Source organism: Equus asinus, chromosome 5, assembly GCF_041296235.1.
Source record: "Equus asinus isolate D_3611 breed Donkey chromosome 5, EquAss-T2T_v2, whole genome shotgun sequence".
In the NCBI taxonomy this organism is placed as follows: Eukaryota; Metazoa; Chordata; class Mammalia; order Perissodactyla; family Equidae; genus Equus; species Equus asinus.
The window spans coordinates 92,079,533-92,091,655 of NC_091794.1; the positions used below are offsets into that span (position 1 = coordinate 92,079,533).

The following is a 12,123-nucleotide window of genomic DNA, read 5'->3' on the forward strand; positions in this document are numbered from 1 at the left end:
GTCGTGGTCCTTCTCCACTGTAGGATCTTGGTCCAGGACCTAACAATTCTAAAGAGCATCTACAACAACACACAAGACAAGTGCAAAGATTTCAAGCAAAAGGATTTCAGCTGGCTCAAAGAACTCAGAGACAGAGGGGTCCCAGTGCTGTTCGTGGAAACCATGCTGACAACTCCACAGAGAGCTCTCCAGGTGGAGAAAGGAGCAAACAAGGATGGTGGAGAATCCAGCAGCTCATCCCAGAGACCCCGAGGGGCTGGCAGCTCTAAGGCAGCCTCACAAGCAGGCATGGAATCAGCTTGCAATGGCTAAAGACAAGCAAAAACTGCCCTCTGGTTGGGATCCTGATGGAAAGGCAGAGCCAAATCTGGGCGGCTTCCAGCAGAGCCTGAGAGAGACACAAGGTGTTCTAGAAATAAGGCCAGCAGGAGACAACGGGATGATGGTGCCAAGAGGACCCTCCATTTCCTGGGCCCAGAGAAGACAGCTCCCCATCTCCTTGCCCATGAATTCTCATGGGATTTCACAAACACACACACACACACACACACACACACACACACACACACACTCCTCTTCACCCCCACCCACACCCCAAGGACCAGCTTGCCCACAGCTGGCAGCCCCTGAAAGGGAAGAAGAGAGGAAAGAAGGTGAGAGCCAGCCCTCAGCTTCAAGGTCACCACCCAGGGGTTCTCCCAGTCTCTCCACAGCTCCACCATGATTGTGGGACATCTTTTGGGAGTAACCACCAGACAGCTGACGTTTTAAGGGAAGGGCTGAGGCCCAGGGAAAAGAACCCTGTGTCTAGAGTCACAGAGAACCTAAGTTCAAATTCTGACTCCAGTCACTTGACCTCTCTGGGCCTCAGTTTCCTCATGTGAAAATGAGAATCCTCAGATCCTTCTCAAAGATGAGCACTTTCCCCAATTCCCATCCACCTTCAGATGAAGATGGGCCCCAGTTATACAATCCAAGAGCACTTTATCCTTTTCCTTCACTGTTTGCAGTTAGCAAATGACTTTAAAGAAACACAGCCGGTAATAAAAGCTAACAATAACTAACATATTGAATGCTTTCATATGCCTGGCACAATTCTTAAGTCATTTAATCCTTAGACTATGCCCATGATGTAGGCACTGTTTCATCCCCCTATCCCAATGAGGAAACTGAGGCCCAGAAGGGGCAAGTTATGTTCTCATTAAGTGGCAGCAGTAAGATTCAAACCCAGGCCCATCTGACTCTGGGTCCTGTTGTCCGCCTGCTTTCTCTGTTTCCCCTTCCTGATAAAAGGGGCATTTATGGTGATGAAGTAACTGAGGACTTATTTGACAAAACATTTGGCCAGAACCCACTGGTACCCACAGAGGTCAAGAGCTCTGCATGGATGGGGGCCAGGAAGGTTTGAGAGTTTTCATAGGCAGAATTTCAGAGACAACGGGGGCACATTCCAACATCTTGGGAACATTCCAGTCGGCTTCTCATGGCCAGCCTGCCACCATTTTACTGAGCATGGTACGTCCCTATTTTAAAATTTGCAAATGGAGGAGGTATCAAAATCAACATGGCTTTCTGTTCTAAACTCCAAAACTCTGGCCTCCACTGTTTGGAAAAGCAAAGAAGGAAGTGGAGGCTAGACCAGTTTGGGGCGTGGAGAAAGAGAGAAGGTGCTGAGACTCAGCTCCGGTCTTCTGAACACACCTTGAGTTTCCCAGCCCTCGTACCTTCCCCGTGTCCTGCATCCTGCCTGCAGTGCCCACTCCCCCTCACCGTCAGTCCAATCTTACCCATCTCAGCCAAAACCCTGATCACCCTGGCCCAAAGGTGTCTCTTCTCCAGACTCCGGCAGCACTAATTGTCCCCACCGTCCACATGGCAATTAGCCTGGTGCTGACTTCCTAGGTCAGTCTCGTCTCCCCAAGTAGTGAGTGAGTTCCTTGGGAGCAGAGTCCATGCTTCCTGTCTCTCTATATGTCTATTAAGGACTCTGCAGCAAGGCATGCGCCCACAGGACCCTCACCTCCCCCTCTCCCCAACACCCACTTGAGTTTCAGCCCAGTCAGACCTCTCCATGTTCTCCTGAACATTTGCACAAGCTGTTCTTCCCCCACGCATGCCCTTCCTTTCCCATCTCTGCCCATCCAAATCCCACCATGCCAGCAGAAGCGGCAATTTGCAACTCAGAAAGACCTGCATGTAAATCCTGGCTCTGCCACTTTCTGGCTGTTTGATCTAGACAAGTGACTTCCCCTCTCTGAGCCTCCATTTCCCCATTTGTAAGATGACAGGTTGATGACAGCTACCACGCAGGGCTGTGGGGAAAAGTGAATGAGGGAGATCACAAAAAGAACAGGGTAAGTAAGTGCATGTCAATGAATTTGAAAATGTAAAGGAAATGGACAAATTCCTAGACAGATATAACTTACTAAAAGTGGCTTGAAAAAAATAGAAAGCTTGAATAGTCCTTTACTCCTTTAAATAAATTGAATTAAAAGTTTTAAATTTTTCCATAAAACCAAAAAGAAAGATTGTTTGACGGGTGAATTCCACCAAACTTTCAAGGTGTCAATTATTCCATTTTTCCATAATAAGGAAAAAAGAGAAGAGACCTCAGTATATTTTATAAGACTAATAGCATCTTGATACTAGAAACCAGACAAGGAGTGTACAAAAAAGAAAAATTACAAGCCAATCCCATTCGAGAATACAGCTTTAAAATTTTGAACAATATTATACTGAATCCAACAATACATTAAAAATATAATGCATCATGGCCAGGATGAATTTATCCCAGCAACTGAAGGTTATTTTAACATTCAAAAATCTAAAAGTGTCTTTCACTTCATTAACAAACTAAAGGAAAAACAAAATATGACATTACAATAAGTGCAGAAAAAATCACTGGCAAATTTCATGTCCATTTAAAATAAAAATCTATAGCCAACTTCGTTCTCAGTATTTTAATGTGAGCAGTGTTCCTTTTAAAGTCAGGAAAACAAGATGAGGATTCCTGCTATAAGTGCTTCCCTTGAACAGAATACTGGGGGTCCCAGGCAGTGCTGTGCAGAAAGACAAGGAAAACAGGATAAGAAATGAGAAAGAAGCAATAGAACTGTCAGTATTCGCAGATGCCTTGACTGTACTTAGAAAATCTGTAAGCTTCTACAGACAAATGAGAATTAACAAGAAAGTTTATCAAGGAGTATGGATTTGAGATCTATATATATACACACAAAAATCAACTGTATTTCTCTATTTGAGCAACAATTATGAAAGTACTATTTTAAAAGTATACCATTTGTGCTGGGGAAACTGGATCTCCCCAAGCAAAAGAATGAAGTTGGACCCTTATCTAATACCGTATACAAAAATTAACTCAAAATGGATCAAAGACCTAAATGTAAGATCTAAAACTATAAAACTCTTAGAAAAAAATATAGGACAAAATCTCCATGACATTCATCTTAGCAATGATTTCTTGGCTCTGACACCAAAGGCACAGGCAACAAAAGAAAAAATAGACAAATCAGACTTCATGAAAATTTAAACATTTTGGGCATCAAAAGACACTATCCACAGAGTAAAAAGGCAACCCACAGAATGAGAGAAAATAGTCGCAAATCATATATCTGACAAAGGATTAATATCCAGAATATATATAGAACTCCGACAACTCAACAATAAAAAAACAAACAACCTGATTCAAATATTTTCCAAAGAAGATACACAAATGGGCAAGAGACACGTGAAAAGATGTTCAACGCACATCATTCATCATTACGCAAATGCAAATCAAAACTGTGAGATGCCATCTCACACCCATTAGGATGACAGCTATCAAAAAAAAATAAAATAAAATAACTATCGGTGAGAATGGAGGGAAATTGGAACCCTTGTACGCTGTTGGTGGGAATGTAAAATGGTACAGCTGCTATGGAAAACAGTATGGCAGTTCTTCAAAATATTAAAAATAGAACTCCTATAAGATTCAGCAATTCCACTTTTGGGTATATACCCAAAAGAATTGAAAGCAGCATCTCAAAGAGATATTCACATACCCATGTTCAGAGCTGCATTATTCACAACAGTTAAAACATGGAAGCAACCCAAGCGTCCATCAACAGACGAATAAGAAAAGTGTGATAGATACAAACAATGGAATATCATTCAGCCTTAAAAAGGAATGAAATTCTAAAAGATGCTACAACATAGATAAACCTTGAGGACATTATGTTAAGTAAAATAAGCCAGTCACAAAAGACAAATACCGTATGATTCCACTTAGATACTTATAGTGGTCAAAATCATAGAGACTGAAAGCAGAATGGTGGTTGCCAGGAGCTAGGAAGAGCGGGGAATAAGGTGCTATCGTTTAATGAGTGTAGAGTTTCAGTTTTACAAGATGAAAAGAGCTATGGGGATGGAGGGTGGTGATGGCTGCACAACATTATGAATGTATTTAAAGCCATTCAGCTGTACGCTTAAAAATGGTTATGAAGGTAAATTTTATGTTATGTGTATTTTACCACAATAAAGAAAAAGTGTACGATTTGCAATGGAAATCAAAACTATAAAGGACCTGGGGGTACATGTAACAAAAGATGTACAAGATCTTATGGAGAAAATTATGGAAAGACACTCAAAGACCTAAATAAATGGGGTGATATATATCATATTCATCAATGGAAAGACAATTTCATAAGATGTCAGTTTTCCCCAAATTGATCTATAGGTTCAATACAAACCCACCCACCAAAATTTTCCAAGGAACTTGCAAAAGTGATCCTAAAATTTATAAGAAAGAGAATGAGGACAAATATAGCCAAGACACCCTCGACAGAGAACAAAGTCGGGAGGGCTTGATGTTCCAGATATCAAGATAGATTACTACAGTAATTAGGCTGTGTGGTATTGGCTCAGGAATCACCAAATTAGCCAAAGAAAGAGAATAGGGAGCCAAAACACGATCCACATACATATGGGAATGTGAGCTGTGACAAGGTGGCACCGCAAGTCAGTGGTGAAAGTATGAACCGAAACAACTGAGGCCAGGATAGTTGGTTTTCCCCACAGAAAAAATAAAATAAAATCCTTAATTCATATCACACACAAAAATCAATTACAGATGGGTAAAGATTTAAATGTAAAATGCAAAATATCAAAAGTTTTAGAAAAAAGTAAAAAACATTTTATGACCTTGCGTAAGGAAGAATTCTTTAAGAAAACAGAAAAAGGAGAAATCAAAAAGGAAAAGCTTGATGAACGTGACTAAATTGAAATAAAAACGTGTTCATCCAAGGACACTATAAATAACCTACAAAGATGAGCCACAAATTGGGAGAAGATATTTGCAATTCATAAGTGACAAATGTGTATCATCCTAAATATATAAAGAACTCCTAAAAACCACTAAGAAAGCAACAGAAAAACCAATAGAAAATTAGGTAAAAGACATGAACAGGCATTTCATGCAAGAAGAAACCTGAATGGCCAATAATGATTTGAAAACATGTTGCACCTCATTAGTAATCAGAGAAATGCAAATTAAGACTATAGAGAATCACCATTTTATACAAACTAGCTTGACAAAAGTGAAGAAGCCTGGCAAATTCTGAGCTTGACGCAGAACCACAGAAACTCGTGTACATTGCTGTGAGGCGTGAACCCAGGCATAGCCACTTCGAAAAACAATTTGGCACTGTCTTATAAAGCGGAACAAGCGCATCCTCTCTAATCCAGCAGTCCTGCTTCTAGAACCTCCTGTGCAGGTGCATCTGGAGAGTCATTTAAGAATGTTCACTGCAGCCTCATTTGTAATAACAAGAAAACCAGAAGCAAATGAAATGTCCACGGATGGCAGAATGGAGAAATAAACTGTGATCCGTTCATACAATGGAAAACTATTCCTCAGAGAAAATAAATGAACGACAGCGAAACATTCACCTGGGCAAATATTAGAAACATGATGTTGAGTTGAAAAATAGAGTGTGATTTCATTTTTTTAAAGCTCATACACGAGAAAAATCATATAATGCGTTGTCTGGGGATACACGCAGACATGGTAAAACTACCCCAAAAAAGGCAAGAAAATTATAAACACAAATTGCAGGGGAATATTTACATCTAAGAGGGAAGCAGGGGATACAGTTAGGGAGGAGCATACACATGGTGTTCCAGTTCACCAGTGGGATTCATCGGTGTTTGCTGTATTATGACTTTATGACTTTCATAAACATTACGTGTTTTCTTTTGTAAAAAATCAGCACTAAATAGAATAAAAAGATGTGCGATCAGCAATTTACGGCAAGCTCCTAGCACATCCAGCCGAATCACTATACTCTTCCCGCATGCCAGGCACAGCACTAAATGATGTACACACAATATCTCAGTTAGTCTTCCAGCAGTCCTAGCAGCAGAGATGATTTTTATCCCCACCTTATACATGATGAGAAAGCAGACATCCAGAGAGGTTAAGCAACTTGGCCCAGGTCACACAGTTAAGAGGATCTGAGTGGCAACCCAGGCCTGTCTGACTCCAGAACACTCTCTCTTAGCCACTAGCCTCCTGCCACTCGCAGTAGGCACTCAATAAGCCAGCAGACTGCTCTGACCCCTCTGATCACACAGCATCACTCTCTCCTCTGAGTCCCCAGAGCATCTCTCACAATTAACATGTGACTTCGCGTTCCTTTTATAGAGTCTGTGTCTAAGTCCTCAATTTTCCTAAAGCTCCTCCAGTACCAAGGGAATGCCTGTGCCTTCTGTGTACTTCCAGTGCCAGTGCTGGTACCCAGCAGGAGCACAACAGATGCTTCAATCTTGGTTCAGGGTGTTCCAGAACTCATCCAATGCCGGGGGGAGGGGGAGGGGAGCCCAGAGCCATGAGGAAGAAGCCCCAGGGCCCCAGCACTCACCCCGGGGGCTGTAGCCGTGGGCATCCATGAAGGACAGGCCCAGCCGCTCATCCTCCTGCAGGGTGCTCTGGTCTGTGAAGCTCCGGTCCACGGCGCTCATCATGTGGGTCTTCTCCTGGCGGTAGTTGACGGTGGCCTTGGTCATGTTCACCGGCTTCCTGCAGAGGGGGTTCACGGGAGACGCAGGCCTGAGTGGGCAGGACAGAGCCCAGAGGCGGATGGGAAGGCCAAGCCATCAGGGGGCCTTGAGGCCAGGAGTCATTCTAGAAGCATCCCTGAATGCTGAGGGGGCTCTGCCTCCATCCTTTGCTCACCAGAACCAGAGAGCTGCCACTTGCCCCCAAAGAAGCCACAGGGTCCCTGCCCTGGGGACCTTTGCTGAGAACAACAGATGGAGCAGCAGTGGCCTCGGACTGGGACCTGGCTCCGAACTCTCACCGGCATCAAGGGCTCCGGAAATGGGAAGGAAAGTCACTCTGGGCCTATTTTGGTGTCACAGCAGATAGACATCCCACCCCAAACTAGAAGGATGACTGCCCCAGCTCCAGCCCCAGCATCCTCCCTCTCCAGCCCCAGCTTCCTCATACTCCATCCTCCTTTGCCCTGTCCTCGTCTGCCCTGAACACTCCTTTACTCCTGCAGTGGGTAGGGCTACACTCCTCTTTCAGGGTAGTCTGGCTGGTGCTCAGTCAGTGCTCAGGAGTCCTCCCCTGGGCACAGAATGAACCGTGGCGCCTTCTTGCCCCCAGAATGGTCCAACCACAGGCCACACTAGACATGTAAAGAGATCCCCACAGGGTCTATATTCCCGCCACTGCCCACCAGTCCAAACTGCCACTGGAAGCAGCAGAGAGAGGGTAAGAGGCCCCAGTACCTCTTGAGAGGGCAGAGCTTCCAGAAAGGCCCCTGGACAAGGGTCCCGCACAGCCCAGGCCTCCAGCCCAGCTAGCTTTACAGACAAGGATGGCAGTTTGTGACTCCAGGGGAACTCAAGGAAAATGGGAGGGAGGACAGAGAGTAGGGGGCAGGGGTGCAGCTCCAGGATGGAGGGGCCCAGCACAAGCAAAGAGGAAGTGACTTGGGACCCTCATGAGACTGGAGAGGAGCCAGGGGCCCAATCACAGGGAAGGCTTGAGACAGCGAGCCATTGCCTGCACAGCGCTGCAGAATGCAGGACGTGGGGTAGACCCGAGAAAGGACTTCCAGGTTATGAGGGCTCAGGGACGCAGATCATCCATGGAGACGAAGAGGCCAATGAAAGAATATGCCCAGACAGCCAAACACCAATCAACCTGTCCTGGCTCAAGAGCTGCCCAGGGCAGGGGAAGGACAGGAGGGCCTCTGGACACTCCTACTGCAGGACTACAACGTCCTTCCCATGCTGAAAAGATGACTCTGTGTCCACGCTGGGGACCAATGCTGCTGTGCACTGAGGTGGGCACAGCCTTCGCAGTCTGGAGGAGAGACAGCTCAGCGGGCACAGGCCTCCAACTCCCAGCCTCACCCCAGGCTCTGGGTAGCGCCCTCGCTGTGACCAGGGAAGAGCCAGGAGCCCTCTGGGGTCAGGTGAGGAGAAACCTCTGTGGCAGCGACCTTGACCATCAACGTGAGAGAAGGAGGAGGAGGAGGAAGGAGGGAGGGAAAGGAGGGGGGGGGCGTGGAGAGATCAGGAGGATCCAAAGGAGGAGGAGGAAAGTAAGGGACAACGACAAGAGAGAGAGGGATGGAGAAGGGGACAGAGGGAGGGACAGGCCAGACACGAGCAGACCACAGGGAAGACAGACAGAGTGCCGTGGACAGAGGACAGCTGGTCAAGCTGGCTGAACCAAGGTGCCCAAGGAGGACTCGTCACAAGGGGACGCTGGCCGAGAAGGCAGTCTCCAGTGGAGTACCACAGGGCTCTGTTCCCACCCAGGCTGGTGGCCCACTAGGAAGAACCACACACACCAACCAACCAGATCCGCAGAAGACAGAACCCGGGAGGGACACCGACACTGCCCGCCTCCAGCTGACCCCAGGGTGAGATTAAGCAGATGGAATATGGGCACATGGAAAGTTCTGCATTTAGGCTCGAGAGTTAACTGCGCAGCAGAGAGGGAGGGAGAGCTGCCTGTCCGTGCTTCCTGCAAAAGCCATGCTGGAGGCTCCGCGGGGCTGACAGGGTTCGGTTGCTGGAAAAGCTAACGTGACATCGGGTGACATCGATGCAAGCAGAGGGTCCAGGGAGGAGGAGGTGAGACCACCGTCCTCTGTGCTGGCCCAGGGCCACCTGAGCCTGCTCTGCAGGGAGGGAGAACAAGCACAGGTGGGGGAATGTTCTGGAAGGCTTGCAGAGTCAGGACACAGAGGCAGAAGACGGGGTGCCCTCAGGAGGCCGTGGAATCAGACGGTGACCCCAGCTCTGCACCTCCTGTGACCTCTGACAGGGCCCTAACCTCTCTGACCCTCAGTTTCCCCATCAGTAAAATGGAGCGATGGCAGCACCTGCTTCTCAGGGCAGCCGTGGGGCTTCGGTGTAAAGAACTGAGCCCAGAGGAAGCGCCCAGGAGACGGCGGGTCTGGGAGCCTGGGGCTGCCCCATTGGAGAAGTTGCTCGTGGCCCTGAGAGCTGCCTGCACCGTGGGGAGAGCTGTCAGCGTGGGGACAGGTGTGCCCCACAAGCACACACACACACATGGGCTGCCGACCCCAGAACGGGGCCTGTGTGAGGACCCTCCTGGGCGTGGACTGTGGTCTGGTGTCAGGAAGTCCTGACCGGTAGGAATGGCTCACGGACACAAGGGGCTGCCTCTGGGGGCGAGAGGACACGAGGCTCAGGGAGGTCAAGCGACTCATCCAGGGCGACTCAGCAGAGCCTGATCTGGACCTGAGACTCTGACGACAAGCCAGCGCTCGTGACCTCCACACCAGGAGACGATGGAGAGGAGGGACAGAGCAGAGGAGGGATGCTGAGGCAGAGGTGGCCCTGGAGGAGGGGATGACACTCGGCCAGGCGGGGGGTGGGGCCCAAGCCCAGAGGGGTAGCGTGGCGGCTCCCCGTCGAGGGCCTGGACCCCAAGGCGGGTGGAGCTACTTACGGGTAGCAGGAGTAGGCATAGTGGTCTCTCCTGGCAGCGTGCAAAGAGAACAGCACAGTCGGCCCCCGTCCTGCCACAGGCCCGGCAAGGGCCGCGCCCAGCCCGCAAGGAGGGCCCTGGTGCTTTCCGTGCTGGGGAGGGGGCTGGCCAGGGACCCGACAGGTCAGAAGGGCCCTCCTCGTCCCAAGGGCCAGCTGGGCTCAGTCATTGAGGACCAAGACCCAAAACCCCTTCCGGAACCTTCCCCAAGCCTGCCACTGGAGTGAGGAGGAAGTGGGAAAGGGCCTGAGGGGAAGCAGAGCTTTCACACACAGTCACAGACACACACATTCACAGAGAGAAATACACACACTTGTACACTCACACATAGACACGCTCATATGGATACAATACACACACACTCATACACATAGAAACACACTGACACACTCATGCACTTAAAAACACAGACATACAAACATGCAGACACACTCACACACACAAAGACTGACACACACAGATACATACACAGATAAATATTCACAAACACACACACGGGTGCGCACAATCACACAATCAACGTCACGCCCTCCCCCAAGGCTGCACTCACCCTGCATATGGCCCCCACCCTCAGTCCCAATGCCACTCACACCTGCAGGCCCTTCAGCCCTGAGGGGACAGCCCTGAGCATTCACCTGTGCCTGAGAGGGACCGTGGCTGGGGCGGGGAGGGGCGGCAGGGGGCGGGGAGGACTCCAGCTGGACGCCAGAGCGAGCCTGGGCTGCCCTCACCACCCAGATTGCCCCTGGGAGTGGGGTCCATTAAAGAGGCAGCCCACCTCCTCGTGGGCACCCAGCGCACGCGTGGGTCAGGAGCTCTGGGTTACCGCTGTGCACCCCCAGAGAGGAGGCCGAGCAGGTCTGGTCCCACGGCACAGGTGGGGAAGCTGAGGCTGGAGAGTCATGGTCAGCCCAGGACTCTGGGGGTCAGTAGTGGAGCCTAGAGCAGGACCAGGACCCCAACTCCAGAACCAGCTCCCTCCTGAGGCCCCATCCAGGCCCATCCAGGGGTCCCCGAGCCACCGCCCCCACATCACTGGGCAGCAGGGACCCCAACGCTGACGTTGCTGATTGAGGGAAGGCAAGCAGAGAAGGGAGAGGAAGACTGAGGCCCAGCCAGGGCAGGAGACTGGCTGGAGTCACACAGCACATTGATCCAGGGCCCTGCAGCTGGTCACAGAGGCCTCAAAGGGGCAGGACAGCTGAAGGAATGGCATTCTTCTGGTCTCAGCTGAAATCCATGACTTCTGAGGGCCTTCCTGACCGCTCCCCCATAATCACCACCACATCACGTCCCCCTTTACCCTCTCTCTGCCCTCCCCCCAGCACCCTATCCTTTCCATAATTCGTAATTATCCATTTGGGCTTTTTCTGGTTTAATCCCGGGCTCCCCACCAGCCACTAAGCCCCAGAGGGCAGCATCCTGTTCCTGTCTGTCCACCGCTGGATCCTGGGGCCAGGACAGCCACAGCACATTACGGTCCCTCGAGAAACAGTTCATTGAATTGAGTGATCAATAAATGAGGGAAAATAAATAAAAGAACGCCACCCCCAGGAGCCTCCATTCCCTCCTCTAAACAAGCGAGGATGATACTAACTCCCAGGGGCCGCGGGAGGCTGAAGGGACAGGAAGTGCACGCTCGGGTCCTCCCTGCCTCCTCCACCTGCAGAGTCGGGCATGGGGGGCTCAGGAGGACCCGACTCCCTGGGGCCAGACCCCGGGGAGACACAGCCTACAAGACAGACCCTCCTCTGCTCTCATGGAGTGCTCCCTCCAGCAGGGAAGAGAAACACTGAGTACAGCGCTACAGGTACGTAAAAGAAAAAGCAGGGAGAAGACGACGCTGCCAAGAAGGGCAGACTCCGGAGGCAGAGTTAGGGACCTGACCCGGCCTGGGGTGCACCAGGCCACCCCTTCCTTGCCCTGGAGTTCCCAGGGGCAGGTGCACCCAGCCTCGTTGTCCACAGGGCAGGGCAGGATGGAGAATCTGATGCCTCCTCCCAAGCTGGCCCCCCGGGCTGCCTCCTTCCTCCAACAGGGTACACGGGGGGCAGCTGGGTAACTGGCCTCCCTCAGCAACCTCCTCATCTGCC

At 49.8% G+C, this 12,123-nt stretch overlaps 1 protein-coding gene across 7 annotated transcripts in view; it reads right to left on the bottom strand.

The window, feature by feature from the left end:
• The window catches only part of PTPRU (protein tyrosine phosphatase receptor type U), a 79,136-nt gene that overhangs the window by 24,414 nt on the left and 42,599 nt on the right, over window positions 1–12,123 (bottom strand). For 4 of the 7 annotated variants that reach the window (XM_044770214.2, XM_014853679.3, XM_044770213.2 and 1 more), the window contains exons 15-16: window positions 9,992–10,021; window positions 6,915–7,072 (exon numbers count right to left, since the gene is read on the bottom strand). In XM_044770214.2, coding sequence (XP_044626149.2) covers window positions 6,915–7,072; window positions 9,992–10,021 — 188 coding nt within the window. The remainder of the gene's footprint in view (window positions 1–6,914; window positions 7,073–9,991; window positions 10,022–12,123) is intronic. The other 3 variants (XM_014853681.3, XM_014853680.3, XM_044770215.2) reach the window with 1 other exon arrangement.